The sequence below is a fragment of the Apium graveolens genome, chromosome 3, assembly GCF_009905375.1.
Source record: "Apium graveolens cultivar Ventura chromosome 3, ASM990537v1, whole genome shotgun sequence".
Lineage (NCBI taxonomy): Eukaryota > Viridiplantae > Streptophyta > Magnoliopsida > Apiales > Apiaceae > Apium > Apium graveolens.
The window spans coordinates 22,562,200-22,585,770 of NC_133649.1; the positions used below are offsets into that span (position 1 = coordinate 22,562,200).

Below are 23,571 nucleotides of genomic sequence, written 5' to 3' on the forward strand. Positions count from 1 at the left end.
ATTAAATATACCCATTTTTTATAAAATAATCCGGATGTATATCATTACATTTTAAAGAATATTTTAAAGAAAAGTATCAAAAGATCTCAAAAATTATCCTCTAAATTTCCTTAAATGCTGCACCCACAAAGCATTTCACAAAAAATTTAGGAACTTTTTTTGGATACGCTTATCTTGCTCAATATTTCCAGATATTTTAAATCCTAATATTTAAAATTAGATATCTGTAGATTTTGCAATAAAAAAATAAGAGCTATATAAATATCCACTATAATCAAAATTAAATCTGCATAGATTTTAAAAATCTCCTTTTTTCCATAAAATCCACATCACCTCGGTCTTAAATACACCCTCACATTGCTTTCTGTGCCCATCACATTTCTCGAAAATGTTGTGAAAGCACAACAAGAAAGACAAGTTGATTCCTCGTATAATATCGAACAAACTGAAGTACGGGCTTTCAACTTTTAAGTATCAATCATTTTTTGTTGTTTTTTTTTTTCTTGTTTTCTGTCCCAGCTGTTTGAATCTCAACATCAAGAACATGGCAATCTCTGAAGCCGGCGCACATATCCTGGTGTTTCCTTACCCTGCACAGGGCCACATGATCCCTCTCTTAGACCTCACTCACCAGCTCGCTCTTCGTAACTTAACCATCACTGTTCTTGTCACCCCGAAAAATCTTCATTATCTGAAACCACTTCTTATCAAACACCCTTCTATTCAGCCCCTGGTTTTGCCTTTTCCAGCCACTTCTTCCATTCCTGATGGTGTCGAAAATGTCCGTGACCTCCCCCCGGGCGGCTTTCGTAAAATGACGTTGGCCTTGGCTGATCTCTATGATCCCATTGTTAACTGGTTTCAGCACCATCTTTCTCCACCTGTTGCTATTGTTTCTGACATGTTTCTTGGCTGGACTCATCAGCTTGCTACTAATTTGAATATTAAGCGGTTTGTTTTTTCGCCTTCTGGTGCGTTGTCTTTGTCAATCATGTACAATCTTTGGCACTTTATGCCGAAAAGAAATGATCCTAATGATGATAATGAAGTGCACACATTTGAAAAAATTCCGAACTGTCCTTCTTATCCCTGGTGGAAGATTTCTCCGTTGTTTAGGAGTTACGTGGAAGGGGAGCAGCAATCAGAAGTCTTGAAAGAGTCACTTCGCGGGAATATAGCAAGCTGGGGACTCGTGGTAAATTCGTTCAATGAATTGGAACGAGTTTATTTGGACTATTTGAAGGAGTTTCTAGGCCATGATCGGGTGTGGGCGGTTGGACCGTTGCTTCCTCCCGTCGAAGAACAGGTTCAACGAGGTGGATCTACTGGAATTTTGGCTAGTGAGATCAAAATATGGCTTGATCAGTTTAAGGAAAAAAGTGTTGTGTATGTCTGTTTTGGAAGTCAAGCTGTGCTGACAAATGAGCAAATGGAAAAACTGGCCTTAGGATTGGAGAAGAGTGGCGTCCCATTCATTTGGTCGTACAAGGACCCTACTAAAGGACACGTTGCAGGGAATTATAGCAGTATTCCTCCAGGGTTCAAGGATCGCGTGGCTGGGAGGGGACTTATTGTAAAGGGTTGGGCACCACAGGTTCCAATATTGACTCATTCAGCCCTGGGAGCGTTTTTGACTCATTGCGGCTGGAACTCTGTGCTAGAGTCGATCACAGCTGGAGTGCCAATGCTGACTTGGCCAATGGGCGCTGATCAGTTTGAAAATGCTGATTTATTGGATGAGTTCAAGGTGGGAACTAGAGTGTGTGAGGGGGCGCTGACAGTTCCCGATTCAGATGAGCTGGCTCGGTTGGTGGCTAAGTTGATGAGCGACAATCAACCTTTTAAAATGGCAAGGGCCAAGGAGTTAAGTAAAGCAGCGCTAGAGAGTATAGAGAATGAAGGACCTTCTTATGGAGCTTTGAATAGTTTTGTTAACTATGTGTCCAAAGCCCAACCAACTTTTTAGTGCGCTTGCAGATTCTATGAGGCAAACAGACTGGAAATCTCATTAGGATACCAGTTCTCAACGGTTCCGGTCGATTATTAAAAGATTGAATTGATTTTAATTATTAAGTTTGAGTCGAGTATTTTAAAATTACCAATTTTGGTGCATTTCAACTCATTTTGTTGTTTCTTGTTAAATCTATCATAAAGTTAAAACATCTACCGAGCATCTGGTGATTACCTTATCGTATAGTGTAGGCATAACCAAAGTCGAAAGACCACTCAGACCTTGGAGGATCATGAGAGATAGACAATTAGACGAAAGAATAGCAGCTGCAGTATACAATAGTCGTCTCTCCATGAGGCCACTATTGATGCAGGTAAAGGCATCATGATCAACAACACTCACAATACATGTACACTGCTCTTAGACGAGCAAAAGGCCGATTATCCTAACTAACCAGCTCTCGCACCATTACATGCATTTTTCCTACTGAAGCAAACAAATCATAAAATCGACAAGAAGCTAAAGATACATAAAAAATAATTTTATACCTCCAGTTCTATAATAAATATCTTACAACTACGATAACGTAACATCACATTGTTTTTAAGCTGCAACTGTTATTCTGTAGGAAGAAAATATCTAGAGTTCATCACAGGTACAGATGAATATACCTAACTGAATTTGACATGTAAAAATAAAGTTCTAAAATAACATAATTATTTTGCCGAGTCTTGATATTATATGTTCAAATTTTAAAGTTTAGTTGTCGTTCTCACTAGTTTACTATACCCAAAGAGTTGAGTTTCTTTCTTCAAACGTCACAAGACAAGTTCGACATGATATAATTATCAAATGAACAGACCTCTGGTATCATATCCTCCTATGGCAATCTCTGAACCAGGCGCACATATCCTGATCATCCCTTATCCGGCACAGGGACACATGATCCCTCTGTTAGATCTTACTCACCAACTCGCTCTCCGGAACTTAATCATCACAATTGTTGTAACCCCCAATAACCTGCATTATCTGAACCCACTTCTCATCAGACATCCATCTATTCAGCCCCTGGTTTTGCCTTTTCCAGCTGCTGCTGCTGCTGCTGCTCTTCCCGCTGGTATCGAAAACATTCGTGATCTTCCTTTTGGTAGCTCCCGTTTATTCACAATGGTATTAGCTGATCTTTATGATCCTATAGTTAACTGGTTTCAAAACCATCCCTCGCCCCCGGTTGCTGTTGTTTCTGATATATTTCTTGGCTGGACTAACATGCTGGCCAACGAGTTGAAGATTTCACGGTATGTGTTTTCGCCATCTGGTGCTCTGGCTTTGTCGATTGTTTATAATCTTTGGCAGTATATGCCAAAAAGAAATGACGTGACTGATAAAAACGAAGTGATTAAGTTTCTTGAAGTTCCAAATAGTCCATCTTTCCCTTGGTGGAAGATATCGCCTGTGTTCCGAAATTATGTGGCAGGGGATCCGCAATATGAAGTTTTTAAGGATTCGTTTCAAGGGAATATATCGAGTTGGGGACTTGTAATAAACTCGTTATCGGAGTTGGAACTAGTTTATTTGGACTATTTAAAAGAGTTTTTGGGACATGATCGGGTGTGGGAAGTGGGGCCGTTACTACCTCCAAAAGAAGAACAAGTTAAACGAGGTGGATTAAGTGAAAATTTAGCCGCAGAGATGGAGTCATGGCTTGATCAATTTGAAGATAGTTCGGTTGTGTATGTTTGTTTTGGAAGTCAGGCTGTGTTGAGGAATAAGCAAATGGAAATGGTAGCATTAGGATTAGAAAAGAGTGGGATTCGGTTCCTTTGGTCGTATAAGGACCCAACTGAGGAAGAATTGTTGGAAAATTATGGTACCATGCCATTATGGTTGAAAGATCGCGTGGAGCAGAGAGGATATATTGTGAAGGGGTGGGTTCCGCAGGTGTCAATACTAAGTCACCGAGGCATAGGCGCGTTTTTCACTCATTGTGGTTGGAACTCAGTGCTCGAGTCAATCACAGCAGGAGTGCCAATGTTGACTTGGCCAATGGGTGCTGATCAATTTGCAAATGCTGACTTGATGGATGAGCTCAAGGTGGGAACCAGAGTGTGTGAGGGGGACAAAATGGTTCCTGAATCTGTAGGAGTTGAGCAAGGCATCACTAAGTAGTATAGCAAAAGATGGAAGTTCTTGTAAAGCCTTTGAATCATCTGGTTAATTTTTTGTCCAAACAGTAAACAACTTTGTGTTGGGCTCTCACAAATCAAAACTGTAAGATTCTGAATTTAAATGCGAGTATAACTGTATATGTGTATTTATGAATTTCTGTCTGAATTTAAGTATGAGGTCATTGGATGCATCATTCTACTTTCACACGTTTTACAACCCAAACTTAAATCTATTATTTGGAACCACACGCTTCATCTACCTAAAAAAAAGTATGCTATCTTCAGTCAATCAGTTGAATGTAAAACACAAGTTTGATATATCCACCATATAAATTAAAGCAAAATCTGATCGATATTCAAATAAAATAAACCACCGACACTCTTTGGCTCTGCATCTGCATTATGGCAATCTTAGAACATGGTGCACATATTCTAGTCTTCCCTTATCCTGCACAGGGGCATATGATCCCTCTCTTAGACCTCGCGCACCAATTCGCTCTTCGCAATTTAACCATCACCATTCTTGTTACCCCGAAAAATCTTCATTATCTGAAACCACTTCTCAGCAAACACCCTAATATTCTGCCCCTTGTTTTGCCTTTTCCAGCCACCACTTCAATTCCTGATGGTGTCGAAAATGTCCGTGACCTTCCCCCTGGCGGCTTTAAATTTATGATGTCGGCTTTAGTTGATCTTTACGATCCCATTGTTAACTGGTTTAAAAACCATCCCTCGCCACCTCAGGCTATTGTTTCTGATATGTTTCTTGGCTGGACCAACCGGCTCGCTGGAGAGTTGAAGATTTCGCGTTTTGTTTTTTCGCCCTCTGGAGTTTTGGCCTTGTCGGTTGTTTATAATTTATGGCGGGATATGCCGAAAAGAAATGATCCAAAGGATGACAATGAAGTGATCAAGTTTAGTGAAATTCCGAGTTCTCCATCTTACTCTTGGTGGAAGCTATCGCCCTTGTTTAGGAGTTACGTTGAAGGGGATCCACAATCCGAGGTTATCAGAGAGTCGAATCAAGAGAATATGGAAAGTTATGGACTCATATTTAACTCTTTTACCGAATTGGAGCAAGTTTATTTAGACTACATTAAAAAGTTTCTGGGTCATGATCGGGTGTGGACGGTTGGACCATTGCTCCCTCCAGAAGAAGAACGAGCTGGAAGAGGGGGGTCTAGTGAAAGTTTAGCCAGTGAAATTAAATCATGGCTTGATCAATTCGAAGATCAGACGGTTGTGTATGTCTGTTTTGGAAGTCAAGCCGTGTTGACGAATAAGCAAATGGAAATGCTAGCATTAGGATTGGAGAAGAGTGGTGTCCCATTTCTTTGGTCCTACAAGGAACCTACTAAGGGGCACATGAAAGGGGAATATGGCATGATTCCGAATGGATTTGAAGATCGTGTGGCTGGCAGGGGACTAGTTGTAAAAGGATGGGCTCCGCAGGTGACAATATTAAGTCACCCAGTCGTCGGAGCTTTCTTAACTCATTGTGGATGGAACTCGGTACTGGAGTCTATTGCAGCTGGAGTGCCAATGTTGACTTGGCCAATGGGGGCTGATCAGTTTGCAAATGCTGACTTGTTAGACCAGCTTGAGGTCGGATGTAGAGTGTGCGAGGGAGAAAAAACAGTTCCTGATTCGGAGGAGTTGGCTCGAGTGGTCGCCAGTTCAGTAAGTGATGAAAAAGGAGGTCCAATAGCAAGGGCCAAGGTGTTGAGTAAAGCAGCAGCAGATAGTATTGGAAAAGATGGAAGTTCTTATAGAGCTCTGGATAGTTTAGTTAACCTTCTGTCTAAATCCTAAACAACTCTATAGCGAGCTATCCACAAACCTAAAACATTATCAAAATGTAAAATTTCCCTTCAAAGGATATTGCACTGGCTTCAAATGTAAAATCTTTTCTTCATTTTCAATGTGCACCGGCTCTCAAGTTCATAATTGTGATATGTTCATGTATGTTGGCTATGGGCTCAATACGGCCCACTGAACGAAGGCCCATCTGATAATTGTATTATTGGACCGAAGGTCCACCAGGCCCATGAGTCAAAGGCCCCCCGAATACCACAGGCTGCGGCGCACTTCGTCTTCCAACTGTTGGAAACAAAGAGGCGTAACGCCCCCTTTTCACTACCTCCTTAATGATGAGTAACGGACGAACGTTAATGGTAAATTGTATATAAAACCCCTTGAAAAGTAAGGAATAAAGATATACACTCATTCTCTCAAACACTCCACTTTCTTGTATTTCTTTACCCACTTTACAACCAGATTTTTATTCTCACACTGGAGGTGAATCGGGAGAACAATCCCTCGCATTCTCTTCTCTTTCAGGTCACAGCCGAAGGCATATTCACGGAGGCCGAAACCTGTTTATCCATCTGAAGGAATCTGGGCGTAACATTTGGCGCCGCCTGTGGGAAATATGAAAATCACAAGAGATATCGAGATAATGACAAATATAATTCATGAGCATTCACCACCACCAGGTTTTACCCCACACGATGCGGGGCATCAGTCCACCATAGTGGACACCGATGGAGTCATCACGCTAACTCCGGAGGAAGAAGCCTTGCTCCTAAAGATCCGAGCGGAAAAACTAGCTGCGGAGAAGGGCAAGGCCAAAGATGACCAAGCAGAGAAGGAGGCGGAGGCCCGCGCAAAGCGAAGAGAGGCCGATGCGTTACGGCTAAAAGTCCTACAACTGCAAAGAGAAGAAATTGAGCTTCAAAAAAGGCATTGTGTGAGGCATTGCAGGACGATGAGCCGGAAAGAAAGACTAAACACAGAAAAGACCATAGGGTGCATGACGAAGAAGACGAGTCTGACTCTGATTCGCATCCCCGAAGAAAGAGGACAAAGCAACCCTTTTCATCTGACTCGCACGAAGAGCCCATCGAGTCCCAAATCAGGCTAACACGCCTAAAAAAGGCCATGTCCGGTGATAGAAGGGTCGACCGAGAGCCGATCATGACAGAAGAAATTAAACAGTATCGACCTCCTCCCGGCGAGGAAAGGCAGTTCCCAAAAATGAGTGAGTTTAATGGAAAGGGATACCCCGAGGACCATTGCGAGAAATACGAGTTGCTGATAATTGGAATGAGGCACAATGATATCATGCTCTGCAAAATGTTCAAGACCTATCTGAAGGGATCAGCCTCAATATGGTACAAATCCCTCAAGCTCGGGTCCATCGGGTCTTATGAACAGTTGAAAAGAAATTTTCTGAAGTATTATTCATACTTATGCGAAGGATACTGAAGCCCTGGTCCACTGCAGACAAAGGGCGAACGAAGAGTTGGGGATTATCTGGCTCGGTTCAAGGAAGAAGCTGGAATGGTCACTAATCTGGACAAGGTCAAAGCAATGGGATTCTTGACGGCGGGGCTAGACCCCTATAAAGGTAAAAAGCTTCGCTCCTCTCTTTACGATCTTCCCCCAAGTCCCTAAATGATATATATATATATATATGTGAATGGCGAGAAAATTCGCCGAAAAATGGAAAGTATTAGGGGATATAAGGACTCCCGAAGGGATGACCGATCAAAGCGAGCTGACAGATACGAAAGCTCAAGATCAAGTTCTGACAGAAGGGATGGTAGGAAAGAAGGGAGAAAGGAGACGGATCGTGGGGCCGAACGATGTCGAGATAGAGATTCGACCGTATTCACCCCTCTGAATGCTCGAGTCTCCAAGATTCTCCATGAGATCAAGGGAAAGCCTGGGTTTGTTCGGCCTACCAAGATGAAGGTCCCAAATCATAAGAAGAACCCCGACAAATACTGCGATTATCACAGGGACAAAGGGAATAATACTGATGAATGCTACCACCTCAAAAAGCTGATTGAGAGAATGATCAAAGAAGGCGAACTTAATCAGTTCGTCTGAGATCTGAAGAACAGACTAGGGCCGAAGGAAAACCAGGAAGAAGTAGAAGTCGAATAGCCGGAGCGAAGAGATAGTATAAGGGGCGAAGTAAAGACTATATCTGGGGGCAGTATTCTAGACAAGGATAGCAAGACAGTAAAGAAAAGATATGCCCGACAAGTATAAAATCTCTATCAGTTCGGCCAGGAGAAGCCCCACATGCCAATGACCTTCAACACTGAGGATTATGAGAACATCATTCGCCCGCACGAAGACCCCGTCATCATTAACCCTATCATTGGGCAGAATAAAATTTGGAAGGTGATGGTGGACACTTGAAGTTCGGCTAACATACTGTTCCATAAGACCTACTACAAGATGAACCTGGCTGGAGAACAGTTGGAGCCCTGCAATAAAGCTCCTCTTTACGCCATCGGAGGACACCCTATACAGTTTGAGGGAACAATCACCCTTCCCGTCATACTAGGAAAATTACCATACACTGTGAAAAAGTCGGTGAAGTTCTACGTGGTTCGGATTGAAAGCCCATACGACGCCATTTTTGGGAGACCATTCCTGTCAACCTTTGAAACGGTTGAATCTATACTCACCTCAAGCTCAAGTTCCCAACCGATAAAGGGGTAGGAGAAATAAGGGCTGATCAAAAAACTGCCCGAATTATAATATTGGAAGACCTGGAGAAAGATCAGGAATATGAGAAACCGGACGAAAACGGAAAGAGGAAAATGGCCGAGGTAGAGCCCAGTGGAAGCAGAAAAACACTGAATATTGAGTTAGAAAAGTTTGGGGCCGATCTTTCAAGCCCGATCGCCGAACCCGCGGCAGCGACCAAAAAGTAGAGCTGTACACCGGCTATTCGGGAAAAATAGTTCGGATTGAGAAAAACATGGAGCCAGATCTGAAGGAAAAAGTGATCGCTATGATTCGGCAGTACCATGATGTGTTCTCCTGGGGGCCGAAAGACATGCTCGATTTGGATCCCAAGACGGCTAAGCACTGCTTGAATGTGCAGCCCGAGGCCAAACCAGTGAAATAAAAGAAGAGGACATTTGCAGTCGAACGACAGATGGTAATAGAGGCCGAAGTAGAAAAACTGTTGGAGGCCAAGTTCATAGAGGAAATTGAATACCCAGATTGGTTAACCAACGTGGTGGTCGTTAAAAAATCAAATGAGAAGTGGAGGATGTGTGTGGACTACATGGACCTTAATAAGGCATGTCCGAAGGACCACTGCCCCCTGCCTAGCATCGATACGCAACGGCTGGTTACTACCAGGTACTTAGTTAACGCCCGTGGGATAGAGGCGAACCCAGAGAAGATCAAAGTAGTCATTAACATGGAGGCCCCTAAATGCATCAGGGACATCCAAAAGCTGACCGACCGACTCGCCGCCCTTCGGCGTTTCATCTCCAAACCAGCCGAGAAGGCGCTCCCTTTCTTCGCCGTACTTAAGGGGTCAAATAATTTTGAGTGGGGGCCTGAATGTCAAAAGGCATTCGAAGAAGTGAAAGAATGCCTCACTAAGGCACCACTCTTAATGAGGCCTGATCCGAAGGAAACGCTTCAGCTTTACCTGGCTGTGTTCGACAGAATGTTTGGGGAGGTCCTTGTGAAAAATCATGAAGGTAATCAACACCCTGTGTTCTATGTGTCTCATGTCCTAAACGAGATGCAGAAATGAGATACGCCAACGCCGAAAAATTCACATATGGGTTGGTTATGGCCTCCCGAAAAGTGCGACACTACTTCCAAAGCCGAACGATTCAAGTTGTCACCAGTCAACCTTTATAGAAGATTTTAATAAGGCCCGAAGCTTCGGGAAGAGTGGTAGCCTGGTCCATCAAACTTGGGGAGTTCGATCTTGAATATGTCCCCAGAACGACGATTAAGGCCCAAGCCCTGGCTGACTTTGTGGTCGAATGCACGTTTTCGGGGCCGCAGGATCTCAACCCGAATGAACAGCTTATTCGGACCCCCGGGAAATGGAAAATCTTTGTAGACGGATCGGTCGTTGGAAAAAAAAGTGGGGCCGGCTTAATACTTTCCATCCCCGAAGGGTTCGAGATATGCCAGGCTATAAGATTTGACTTTCCTCAGATAAATAATGAAGCAGAGTACGAAGCACTCCTTGCAGGAATGAAGTTGGCCCGAAGCCTTGAGGCGAAGCACCTGAGGGCCTTCAACGATTCTATGATGGTAGTAAAGAACTTCTCAGGAGAGTACGAGCAAAGGGATCCCCGGACGAAGGCTTATGCCGCCAAGGTAATAGATGCTTTCTTGTCTTTTGAAACTTTTGAGCTAAGTCAAATTGGCAGGGAGAATAATGGACGGGAAGATGCCCTCTCCAGGCTAGCTTCGGCTGAGACTCAGAGCCTAACTGGTTCTATCTACCTCACCGAAGCCAAGACGCCTTCAATAGAGAAGAAAGAATATTTGGAAATTCACCAAGGGGCCGATTGGATAACCCCATTAAGAAACTTTCTAGAGTAAGGTATCCTACCTCCAGACAGAAGGGAAGCACTAAATGTAAAATACACTATCATTAATGGAAGAATGTATCGCCGGTCTGTTAGCCAGCCCCTCCTCAGATGCTTAAATACCGAAGAACAATATCAAGCTCATGAAGCAGTACACGAAAGAATTTACGGAGAGCATTTGGCTGGTCGGTCCCTCGCCTTCAAAATCCTTCTTCAAGGGTTCTTTTGGCGTCGGCGAATATGCCAAAAAGTGTGTACAATGTCAGTTGTTCGTCACGGTTCCGAAGCAACATCCTGAAGAAATGACTTCAGTTCTTAGCCCTATTCCGTTCCCCATGTGGGCTGTTGACATAGTTGAAATTCTCCCAACAAGCACAAAACAACCAAAATACTGCATAATTGCCATCGATTACATGACCAAATGGGTCGAAGCCCGACCATTATCAGCTATAACCGAGAAAGCAGCTAAGAAGTTCTTTCTGGAGCAGATTATCCTCCGATTTGGGATTCCAAAGATCTGAATCTCTAATAATGGAACTCAATTTGTCGGAAACAAGTTCCGAAAGTTTCTGCACCACTTCGGGATCGAACAGAGATTCAGCTCAGTCGCCCACCCACAAGGAAATGGGACAATCAAAGCGGCAAATAAAATAATCTTTCAAGGGATAAAGAAGAGGTTGGGCGAAGCTAAAGGAAGGTGGTCTGAAGAGCTCCCTTGGATCTTGTGGGCTTACTGAACGACCCCTAGGTCTTCAACAGGGGAAACTCCTTTCAGGATGGCCTACGAGACGGAAGCCCTAATTCCAGTCGATGTAGGTTTGGAGTCGTACCGAATTGAGGTTTACAATGTGGAAAGTAACAACTTTGGGCTAAGGGCGAACGTGGACTTATTGGAAGAAGAAAGAGAGGTTGCCCACCAAAGGAACATGAAATATTTGCTACAGGCAGCCCAACACTATGACTCCGGCATTAAGAAGAGGTCATTCGGAGTAGGAGACCTAGTCCTAAGAGAGCTGACTGCTTTCATGCCAGCAAAACAAGGGAAGCTTCAGCCGAATTGGGAAGGGCCGTACAAGGTGATCGAAGTTGTTCACCCAGGAACATACAAACTAGAAACGCTAGCCGCCAAAGCAATGAAAAACACCTGGCACGCCAGTCGTCTTCAGAAATTTTATCAGTAAGAAATTTCCTTTTAAGTGTACTTCTCTTTGAGTTTTATGTGAAAAGTGTAAAAGTTTAATAATGAATGAAAATACACTTATCTGTCACATATTTATTTTATTAAATATAAACTGAGTGGCCGAAGTAGTATTATCTAGGGGTGATCCCGAAGAAGATAAAACCCTTCGGCCAACACGTTTGGTTTGCTTATGAAATAAGGTTGAATGGATAAAACTTTAGGGGCAATCCCACAAAAATCAAACATCTTTCCACAACTATAATCCAATTTGCAATGAACACGTGGCAATGACGAATGAAGAATCTTTAGGGGCAATCCTGAGATAAGACTTTCTCCTTCGTCCTTCCCTTATAGTTTACAATAACAATATTAAAGAAGACCGAAGGAAATCTTGTCTTATGGGCGGTCCCGAAGAAGACAGGACCCTTCGTCCTCAAATCATGCATATATTTATTACATCTAAAGAGCGATGAAGGCATCATCTAGGGGCGATCCTGAAGAAGACACGCCCATCCTCTCCTTGACCTAATATCAACTACTTTTTACAAGTACCAATATTGACCGAAGGAACGAAGTCATGCTGGTCAAGGGGTAATCCGAAGATGACCACCATCCTTGTTCATTCGCACAACAGAAGCCCTTCGTAGTGTCAATAGCCCGAGGTTCCCTCCGGACTTGGACATCAACCTTTGACTCTTGGGGCCGTAAAAGGACATAAGAAGCAGCAGGGCCATGAGTAAAAATCCTGAAAATCGCTAAGGCAAAAAGATAAAGCCGAAGATGCGATGACAAAATTAAAATTGCCGAGGCAAAAGATAAATCCGAAGATGCAATAAAATGCGGAGATATACAAATGCAGTAAAAACAATGCTGATAAAAGATGAAAGATGCATTAAAATATACAAGCCCGAGGGCTAGTTAAATTACAAAAGATCGAAAGCTGGAGTACCAATTACAAAAATCAAATTTAGAAGTAGAAAAGATGAACGAATGAAGCAGCTGCAAGAGTTGGGTATGACCATGGAAACACCAACAACAGACTTCACAACAAGATCATTTTCAGTCATATCAAGCACCTCGGGGCTGAAAGCTTAGGCCTGAAGGTCTTCATCCGAAATCTCTTCTTCTTCGCTGGAGGAGACGGGAGGGGCTTCGACTGTTGGTGGCCGATAGGATCCTCCAGGCTATAGTCCATCAACTGCTTATAATTCCAGTTTAGGCCGTGAGCCTTCTTCAAGACATAATCAGCGCCGAACTGGAAGCAGCGCTCCTCCGTCAGGTCCAGCTGTTTCTTCGTCTTCTGAAGCTTCTTTCGGGACTTCTTCAGCTATAAATTTCAGTGGGTGATCCTCCTACATGCCCTGACAAGGTCCCCTTCCATCCTGGTCATGTCACCCTTCAACACTTTGGCTTGACCATCCAGAGCCTCGTTCTGGGTCTTCTTCCTTTCGAGCTCCTCCTCGGCCACCGTGGCCCTCTCCTCCAGTTCCTTCACCTCGGTTATCCGAGTCTGCATGTCCCTGACTTTGTCCTCCACGGCCGTAGCCTGCAAAAAATACATAAGGCAAAAATGTTAAACGAAAGAAGAAAAATATACAGAAGGATAAAGACAAATAAATACAAATCTACGTACCAAGGACAAGAAAGATAGAAGCTCAGTACAAACCTCGGTCGGAGAAGCCGATGCAAAGGTCGGAAGGTCGGCAGGGAGGTGAAAACCGTGGCACAGGTCCGAGGCCACCTCCTTTGTTGACTGCCTAGCCGGATAGACAGTATGGTCGGACGTCAGAACGCCCCAAGCATGGAGGTAGGTCTGAACGACCCCATCGCGGCTTCAGGTCCTCTTAGGAGGGACCCCTTCTACCATGAACTCCAACTCATCCCCCTCGCCGCCTTCCGAAGCAAGCGAGACTTGGCGAAGTGGTGAGACCCTCTCAGCTTGGGGCCTCTCCTCCGTCTTTTCAGAGGGATTCAGCGTAGCTCTTTGCCCATCAGCCTTCTCCTTCGCCGCCTCCTCCGTGGCTCTCTTCTCGGCCGCCCTGGACTTCTTTCTTTCAATCAGGGCCTCCCTAGAAGACACTGAAAAATAGCAGACAAAATACAAGTCAGTCTCAATATATGCAGAAGCAAGTAAATCAGGGAGGCGGAATAAAAGAGAGGATGTACGAACAAAGGAAAGCACCTATGTAAATAATAAAAATGAAACTACAAAGAAACAGACGAAGGAAAAGTTTGTTACCCCTACCCCAAAAATTCAGGAGCCAGTCTCTGTCCAGAAATTCTTCGGGACCAAGCTTGTTCACGCGGACATCAACCAGAGCCGCATAATTGTCCTTCTCCTCATCCGTCAAATTCAGCATGAGGAGAAACGAAGCATTCACATCATGCCAGACAAACATTTCGGCCAGCTTCGGCCCAATCACGAAGCACCAGTGAGTATGGGTGGTCTTGTTGCTGGAGTTGGTGGCCGTCCAATCCGCTCGGCCAGCCCGACGAGCGATGGTGTAGAAACCTGGGCTCTTCGGATTCTTCTGGAAATCATAGTGATACCAGAATAGCCGAGTGCAGGGAGTAATGTTGTAACATCCCACATCGATAATAATAAGAATGTTTGTGACCTTTATAGATACAAGTAAACAACCAATGTATACCAAATCGCTAGCTTTTTTGGACTGACCTGTAGTGAGTTATTGGGTCCGGTACGTATTCGGTTGTGGGCTTGGGTGTTATATATGGTATCAGAGCCGACTCTCGAAAGCTTGCTGCGTCAAGTTGCCGGAGGTGGGGATACAAAGGCTGGTGGTATTATCCCATAATGGCAAGAGGTCCGGAGGTGGGGATACAAAGCCAACCGGTATTATCCCATAATGGCTAGCGAGGTACGATCTTGGTCCTATGGGCTGTCTGTTCGGGCCTGACGAGGACGTCAGGAGTTTAAGTGGGGGAGTTTGTGACACCCCAGTCCCACATCGAGGAGATTTGGTACTTCTATTCAGTTTATAAGACAAAGTACTACTACTAAGTGCACCAACAAATCATGATCTTTTGGGGGCCTGTGGTGGGCTTGTCGTAACCCAAGTTGGCTGCACTCGGGACAGTATGTTTCGGCTTATTTCGGACTCGTAATCGGGACTTGACCCGATTTTCGAAAAGTGCTCGGAATTTGACCCGAGTTATCATAAATATCGGCGTGAAGGCACCTATTCTGGAAGCAGTTGATGTGGATGAACCCGTTGGGGTCCATCTGTCCTAAGGCAATCCCCATCTGGCTGAAGAGATGCCTCAGAATCTTCAACGTCGGTATTCTGAAGCCGCATTTGAACGCTGCTTCCGAAACCTCGACGGCACAGTCTCCATATCCCCTCGGCACTCCTGGGTGTCATAAACCGTCCGTTCTCCTTGGTAGCATATAGCCAGAAGAAGCCCTGGGGAACGAAGAAGTCAGATTACATCTGACCTACCCGCTCCTTCGACAACTCTGATCGGTTGTTCGCCGCCGTGTAGTTCGCTGCGGAGCCGTAGAGATCTCGCCCCGTCCTCTCTGGACGGATAGAAGATGTCCCGGACAAACTGTTCGACCTCGGATCCCAAGTTCCAGCCGGAGGATTCGCTCGGTCCATGTCCCTGTATTCGAAAACAGAGAGACATTAGTCCATGTACTCGGATTAAACCAAAAAGAAAAATATAAAGGACAAAGGACTGAGCACATGTCCTAGAACCGAGTGAACAAAGAAAGATCCTGGAGTCGGCTCCCGAAGGATGTTCTAACAGACAAGTTTCCCGAAAAAAGTTCTTGGCCCCAGAAACCCTTCGCCTGCCATCTTTAAACTCCAGACCAAATATATGCACCCTGGGTCGGCTCCCGAAGGATGTTCTACAGCCAAGAACCCCCCGAAGAGAGTTCTTGACTAAAGAACACCTCGTATGCCATCTTTAAACTCGCAGGGCGCCCCTAAAACAAACAAAACAAAAAAAAACTCCTAATCACTACCCTGAAAACATCCCATAAACCAGAACACAACCTCAAAACACAAACAAAGCCCAGGAAAGAGCCTTTGGACTTACGTGCAAAAACATTAAACTTGCATGGAAGCACAAAATGCACAAAAAAATGGAAAAAGAGACTTACTGATTTGAAAATGTTCTTTGACTGAGATGGGATGATCTGGGAATGTGGATTTGTTGCTGCCCGTGATTGGAGAACTCGACAATGATTGTTGCTGTTTGTGTTTGGATGCCGGAAAATGATAAAGTCAAAATAAAATACATTGTGACTCTTATATAGGCGCTTAAAAGGAATTTAGCTGCCAAAAGGGGCGATGTTTGGGGAGCTTTGAAATGAACGTTCCAGATTCAAACGGTTAAGATTCAACGGCTGAGATTGAGCCATGAAACGACGTGCCAACAGCTGTCACATTAATTCACCTACAAACTTCCATAAACTTGCCACGTGTACGAACGAAGATCAAGGCGAAACTGGAACAGTCGCCCTAGGGTTTCTTCGCCCCAATATGGGCCAAAACGAATGTCCATCGGCCCGACCGAAGACCCAGCCGAATGGCAGGGACATGTTGATTATAGGCCCAATACGACCCACTGAACGAAGGCCCATCTGACAATTGCACTATTGGGCCGAAGGTCCACCAGGCCCATGAGCCGAAGGCCCACGGAATGGCACAGGCTGTGGCCCACTTCGTCTTCCAACCGTTGGAAACAAAGAGGCGTAACGCCCCCTTTTCACTCCCTCCTTAATGATGAGTAATGGACGAACATTAATGGTAAATTGAGTATAAAACCCCTTGGAAAGTAAGGAATAAAGATATACACTCATTCTCTCAAACACTCCACTTTCTAGTATCTATTTATCCACTTTACAACCAGATTCTTATTTTCACACCGGAGGTGAATCGGGGGAACAATCCCTTGTATTCTCTTCTCTTTCAGATCACAGCCGAAAGCATATTCACGGAGGCCGAATTCTGTTCATCCATCCGAAGGAATCTGGGTGTAACACTATGATTATTTGCTCGAGATCAAACAGCCTGTATAAAACCAGATTAATAAGGTTTAAATAAAAAACGGCAGGAACATCACATATAGCATTACTAACTTAACGAAGATTTGTTTTAATATGATATGACATTCCGGAAGAATAACCGAAGAATATTTAAAAAAGTTTTAATGCAGACTTCAAAGAATCATCTTCGATTTAGTAAAGACAAAAAAGGAAGAGAATATCGAGTTTATGTTCAAGTGGACTTTTTCAATGGAACCTACATATACATCGCACTTCAATGGAATCATAAAAGTCTCTAGGATAGAACTGTGAAGATAAGATGGGCTCCTGCCTCCTGTTGATTTTAAAGAACGAGGTGTGCTTTTATATATTTTGAGTTGGTTGAGGTGATGAACAACATGATTTTGAGCGAGCAATTTGATTGAAGTTTGTGATTTTGAGATAGAGCAGGTACTTCATAATTAGTGTCAAACACGGATTTAAATTAAAATATTAAATTGATAATTATAAAGAATGAATGAGTCAAGAATGTGTAATAAATAAAGAGAGAAATACTCTTAATTACGTATTATTTAGTTCATTCCTATTAAAAACACTTTATTTTTCATATAAATTATGATTATGTGAGTGCTACTTAAAAGTATCAAACTCATAAATAAATAATATTAAATTATGTAGTTAGATAGAATTCGGCGTAGTTATAAAATTTCATCGTATTACTAATAAAATTATTTTGTGTAACAAATTGTATAATTATCTTATGAACAAAACATCTTTATTATCTTAGATGATTTAATATTACTTGATAATTATCTTTTTCAATATAATTTATTTAATATTACTTAATTATTGATAAAATTATTTTTCAAATTAAAAGGAAATAGCTGTTATTTTACTTAATTTAATATTACTTAATAAAATCTAAATATAACTAATTAAAAAAATGTTTTTTAAACTTAAAAGTAAAATGACGATGGGATGAACGCTAACAAGTAGTTAAATCAATGATTTTTTTGTTTAAAATTAAATAGAATCAATAAAGTCATTTACTATTACTTAATTATTGTTAAAAAATATTTTTCAATTTAAAAGTAAACAGATTTTTAGATGGACGCTAAGAGCATCTCCAACCCAGTAAACTATTTTGTTGTAATTTTATATCAAGATAGTGTAAAAACTACACTATTCTCAATTTAAACTACAATCCACCAATATTAAATTTTACACCAATTTTTTTAATATATAAATTATTTTATTAATAAAGTACAAAAATAAAATTAAAAGTAATAAAGTGGTGAGATACAAATGAAACAAATTTGTTTTAATAAATGAGTGCAAGGGTAACATGAACATATATAAAAAGAGTAAAAATATTGTATGCCATGTGGTGTAATTTTTGGCGTGCCATCAAAATGATGTAAATTTTAGAGTTGGGTTGGAGAAGAGTTTTACACCAAAATGTGTAAAAGTGCTTATTTATAGATAGGTTGGAGATGATCTAACTAATTGTAAACAAGGTCTCCAAAGAGTAGAAGTCAAATTGTGTTAGTAGTTGTGATTTAATGATATAAAATTTTAAAAAATAGTTAGTTAATTATTTATTTAGTACCAAAATTTGATATTTTTGGTACTTTGGTTATAATGTGATTTTACTTATTGAATTTTTTATTAATATGCAATATTTTCATAGTTCTGTTAAAATTGTTTATTTTGTATTATTTAATTATTGATAAAATTTGTTTTTCAATTTAAAAGTAAATAAATGCCATTTTTATTCTACTTATTTAAAATTTAAATACAATTCATAAATTACCTTTAAAAAATTTAATTTAAAAGTAAATACATGTCTTTCAATTTACAATTATATAGATGCAGTGTTTCGGTGGACATTAACTAAAAGAAGGTGAAGTCGATGGAGAATAAGACTCATGTTGATAGGTAGGATTTAATAAATAATATATTTTTAAAATAATTATATAGGGATCAAAATAATAATTATATAATTAATACCAAAATTTGCTATTTTGCTACTTTTAGTATCAACTAAAATATGATTTTGTTTATTAATAAAAATATAAATTCCTTATGATTGTATTATTAAGATGCACACTCGTATTAAATCTCGAATTTAATAGTTTTTAAATATTCGGTTTTTCCGCCATCGAAAAGATTAGTTATCAAATTTTAATTGTCTACTACTTACTAATTATACCTATTCATGTATGCACAAAAAATCCCTAACCACATAAAATCAGTATGAAAGTAAGTAACTAATGGGTGTTCAACAACATAAAAGTAGATTACTCATGTGTGCCCAACTAGTAGCAGAGTCAACACCAACAGTGAGACGAGCCAAATTTTATTCTCCAAATTTGTTTTACAATTTTTGAATATTTTTTTAAAAGATGATTACAAAATTTTTATTGGGTGGTGTTAATTCAAGTATCACATCGAGTTGATAATAGAAAATTATTTGGTAAATATTATTCGCAGTCCAACAAGTGGTATCAGAGCCCATGGTTCAATAAGATCTTGGGAGAGTGATGGGTCGTGGTTGTACGATGTGGGATGTTTCCCTCGGTGGCGATTGGAGATCTATCTGGGTACCTTATGTCAAAAATCTTCTTGATGTTGTTCAAGCAGCGGGTTATATAAGATAAATCGGGGTGGTGTAAGATGTAGACATATAATGGTGGGTGTAAGATCATGGAATTTGTGGTTCTTGGTTTGAGGGGAGGATTGTTGGATGACGTCAACCCAAGTACCACATCGAGTAGATAATAGAAAATTATCTGGTATATAGAGCGGCCAATTAACTTCACTAGTATGAGTTCTTTTGGGAATCACCCAAAAACAAATTCGTGTGGGTCTTGCTCAGAGCGTAATATCATACTAATGGAGAGTTAAGGCTTGCTCCCGGCCCAACAAGTGGTATTAAAGCCAAAAGTTCGGACATAGACCTTGTGGGGTATTGGATTTGGGCTGAAGTACTTCGATGTGGGAGGTTTCTCTCGGTGTGAACGCAATTGAAAAACCTGTCGGTTCCTTGCGGTGATGTAAGATGTAGATAGATTAATCACGGGTTAAGACTACGAAATGAAATTTGTGGTTCTTGATTTGAGAGAAAGATTGTTTGGTGGTGTTAACCCAAGTACCATATCAGTTAGATAGTATAAAATTATCTGGTATATAGGGCATCTATTAACTCCACTATTATGAGGCCTTTTGGGAATTGTCCAAAGATAAACCCGCGCGGGTCTGGCCCAGAGCGGACATGTTAGATATATTTGATAATGTCATGTGTAATATGATTTGTGTTTAGTTTTCAGATCTTAACTAACAGGACAAATCAGTACTTAACTGGAAATAAGCACTTATACTGAAGACAAAACTTAAGATATCAGAACTTAAGTTATCAGAACTTAAGTTATCAGAAGATATTTATCAGGAGATAATATCATGACTTAAGGTGACTTTCAGATAAGGCAGGCGGCTGATTGAAAGGAAAGAAGATCGAGACTATGACAGGAAGAAATATGCATGAAGATGGAATTCTATGAAGAATAAAATACTTGGAAGAAAAGATAACTAGTTGATATATTTTAGGAAGCAAAATTATATTCCATATCAATTAGAACATTATCTTGTTACTGTGTAGTATATAAACACAGACATAGGGTTTATACTATAAGTGTTATCATTATCGAAGTTATTATTCAATATAACCCTAGCAACTCTCTTGATAATTTGTTCATCACTGAGAGAGGACAGTTCCATATTGTAACAGAGTTTATTGTGTTGAATAAAATCTGTTTTCTATTACTTGAGTTCTTATATTCGATTTGATTGTAGTAAGCACTGTATTCAACCCCCTTCTACAGTGTGTGTGACCTAACAAGTGGTATCAGAGCAGATCTGTTAACATACATACAGTTTAAGATTTATAAACAATCATGTCTGAAGAAGAAACTCCAACCAAGCCCACCAAAACTGAAGAACCTCCAAAAACCATAACCCATAGTCGATATGAGACTATAAGAGTTCCTATGTTGAAACCGTCTGAGTATTCCTATGAAAAGTGAAGATGGCTATGTTTCTGGAAGCTACAGATCCAGAATATCTCGATAAGATTAATGAAGGACCACATATGCCAACCAAACTCTCTGTGGAAGTTGCAGGTCAGCCAGCAAAGTCTGTACCAACGAGAAAAGTGATTACACTGCTGAAGATATCTCATCGATTGCAAATGATGCAAAGGTAAGACACTTGCTGTATAGTGCCATTGATAATGTCATGTCAAATAGGGTAATTCAATACAAAACTGCAAAAGAGATATGGGATGCTTTGGAAACAAGGTGTCAGGGAACTGATTCAATCAAGAAGAACAGGAAGACTATACTCACTCAAGAGTATGGGCACTTTGACTCAAAGCCTGATGAGTCATTAACTGATTTATATGACAGATTTGTCAAACTCTTGAATGATTTGTCACTAGTTGATAAAGAGTATGATATTGAAGATTCAAATCTTAAATTCCTGTTAGTTCTTCCTGAAAGATGGGATTTGAAGGCCACAATAATAAGAGACAACTATAATCTTGATGAAACAACTCTTGATGAAATCTATGGGATGCTCAAGACTCATGGACTTGAGATGGAACAAAGAAGCAAGAGGAATGGAAGAAAGTCAAGGACAGTTGCCTTTGTGACTGAGGAGGAAAGTCTCAAAGAAGCTGCCTCAAGGAAAGGCAAGGGAAAAGCTCTCATCACAAAGTCTGATACTGAGTCAGCAAGTTCTGATACTGATGATGACTCAGAAACTGAAAGTATACCTGAAATGGACCCTGATGAAGAGATGATGAAGCTGTGTGCTCTTATGGTGAAAGGAATCACAAAGATTACATACAGGAAATTCAGGAGAGGAAAGAAGTTTTCCAGAAAAGGTGCAAGTTCTGATAAGAAAGGTTTCAGAAAATCTGAAGCAAAGGAGGAAAGTCTGACAGAGGAGATTACTCAAATGTTAAATGCTACAACTGTGGTGAGAAAGGCCACATATCTCCTGATTGCAGAAAAGGGAAAAGTGACAAAGGCAAGGCTCTTGTCACAAAGAAGAAAAGCTGGTCAGATGCTTCAGATTCTGAGGATGAGGAAAACTATGCCTTGATGGAAAATGCTGATAGCAGTTCTGATACTGCTGACTTAAAGGTACCTCAAACTACTTATGCCTTTCATACTGATGATATTACTGAGTTGAGAAGATATCTTAAAACCATGTTCATTAGTTATAAAGATCAAACTTTAAAATGTGAAAGATTAACTTCTGAAAATCTTGCTTATAAAAAGAGGAATGATTATTTAGAAAAAGAGTTAGTCATGTTCCATCAAACTCAGAATGATAGAGATGATGCCTTTTATGTTAGGGATGAAGTGCTAAAAATGAATGAATCTCTAAAAATTGAGTTAGAAAAGGAAAGAGAGATTATCAGGACTTGGACTAACTCTGTTAGAGGAACTCAGGATATTCTTAGTAGTGGAAACTGGAAAGAGGGTTTAGGTTATGGAGATGATAAAAACAGTAAGGGAACTGTAGAAACTGAGCCTATAGTTGTTAAACAAAAACCAAAGGTAAATCCTGTTAAGTTTGTAACTGCAAAGACTCATATTGAGAAATCAGAAGTTAAGGAGAAATTAACTTCTGACAAACCTAAACAGGATAAGCCATCTGGAGTTAACATAGGCTTAATAACTAAGAAGCAGCTTAAGCTTAAGTTGAAAGAGGTTAAAAATGTAAACAAGGTAAAGCCACCTACGAAAAATAGGAATGGAAAGGAAGGTGTGAACAAAAGTAACAATTATAAGCCTGTTCTTAATGCTCCTAGAAAAACATATCATAACTGTGGAAATTCTAACCACCTGGCTTCTTTTTGCAGGAAGAATAAGAACATAAACTCCTTACCCTCAAAGTCAGGAGTTAAGAGTTAGTCTGTTAGATATAAGCCACAAAATCCTTGTTTTCATTATGGAAGTTTATGGCATTCCATTTATACTTGTAAGGAATATCATAGTTTGTACTATGATTATTATCAAATAAAACCTTCTGTAAAGAAAGTTAGCATTATTCCTTCTAGTGTAAGTTCTGATGCAAAGTCAGATATTGCAAATTCTGATAAGAAAACTGTTAACATAAACTCTGATGCTAAATCCACTGCAAATGTTAACAAACTTGATAAGGCCAAAGGATCCAAGCAAGTCTGGATCCTTAAAACTAATCATTAGTGGTCTTTGTGATTGCAGGGCAGCAGGAAGAACATCCTAGTTCTGGACAGTGGATGTTCAGGACATATGACTGGAAATAAAGCCCAGCTATCAGACTTTGTGGAGAAAGCTAGCCCAGGTATTTCTTATGGAGATGGCAACATTGGAAAAACTCTGGGATATGGCAATATCAATCTTGGGAATGTCATCATTGAAAAAGTAGCTCTGGTCTCAGGACTTAAACATAATCTGCTGAGTGTTGGTCAAATCTGTGACAGAGGTTATCATGTGGATTTCTTTGAAGAACACTGTGAAGTTGTTAGCAAATCTACAGGCAAAGTTGTTCTAAAGGGATACAGGCATGGTAACATTTATGAAGCCAAGCTTTCAACAAGTGTTGATGGTTCTGCAATCTGTCTGTTAAGCAGAGCATCAATTGAAGAAAGTTGGGGTTGGCACAAGAAACTCTCTCATTTAAATTTCAACAATATAAATGAACTAGTCAAGAAAGATCTTGTGAGAGGACTGCCAAAATCAGTATTTGCTCCTGATGGCCTTTGTGATTCATGTCAAAAGGTAAAACAAAGAAAATCTTCATTCAAGAGCAAGACTCAATCTTTAATTCTTGAT

General features: G+C 40.8%; 4 protein-coding genes across 4 annotated transcripts; all 4 read left to right on the top strand.

Annotated features, from left to right (window-relative positions):
* The first annotated feature begins 544 nt into the window (after positions 1 to 544).
* On the top strand, positions 545 to 2,077 carry LOC141711983 (UDP-glycosyltransferase 89B2-like). Its single transcript, XM_074514727.1, has one exon. It carries the CDS (start codon positions 545 to 547, stop codon positions 1,964 to 1,966), a length of 1,422 nt encoding a protein of 473 aa, XP_074370828.1. The 3' UTR covers positions 1,967 to 2,077.
* Positions 2,078 to 2,612: 535 nt separating this feature from the next.
* Positions 2,613 to 4,273, top strand: LOC141711985 (UDP-glycosyltransferase 89B2-like). Its single transcript, XM_074514729.1, has one exon. The coding sequence runs from the start codon at positions 2,804 to 2,806 to the stop codon at positions 4,118 to 4,120; it is 1,317 nt and encodes a 438-aa protein (XP_074370830.1). The 5' UTR covers positions 2,613 to 2,803; the 3' UTR covers positions 4,121 to 4,273.
* Positions 4,274 to 4,370: 97 nt separating this feature from the next.
* Positions 4,371 to 6,067, top strand: LOC141711984 (UDP-glycosyltransferase 89B2-like). The gene has a single exon (XM_074514728.1). The coding sequence runs from the start codon at positions 4,522 to 4,524 to the stop codon at positions 5,929 to 5,931; it is 1,410 nt and encodes a 469-aa protein (XP_074370829.1). The 5' UTR covers positions 4,371 to 4,521; the 3' UTR covers positions 5,932 to 6,067.
* A 5,199-nt stretch (positions 6,068 to 11,266) lies between these two features.
* LOC141713996 (uncharacterized) lies at positions 11,267 to 11,671 on the top strand. Its single transcript, XM_074517545.1, has one exon. It carries the CDS (start codon positions 11,267 to 11,269, stop codon positions 11,669 to 11,671), a length of 405 nt encoding a protein of 134 aa, XP_074373646.1.
* Positions 11,672 to 23,571: the final 11,900 nt, after the last annotated feature.

Coding starts and splice junctions, on each gene's coding strand:
- LOC141711983 (XM_074514727.1), top strand. CDS start 545: ATGGCAATCTCTGAAGCCGGCGCACATATCCTGGTGTTTCCTTACCCT.
- LOC141711985 (XM_074514729.1), top strand. CDS start 2,804: ATGAACAGACCTCTGGTATCATATCCTCCTATGGCAATCTCTGAACCA.
- LOC141711984 (XM_074514728.1), top strand. CDS start 4,522: ATGGCAATCTTAGAACATGGTGCACATATTCTAGTCTTCCCTTATCCT.
- LOC141713996 (XM_074517545.1), top strand. CDS start 11,267: ATGGCCTACGAGACGGAAGCCCTAATTCCAGTCGATGTAGGTTTGGAG.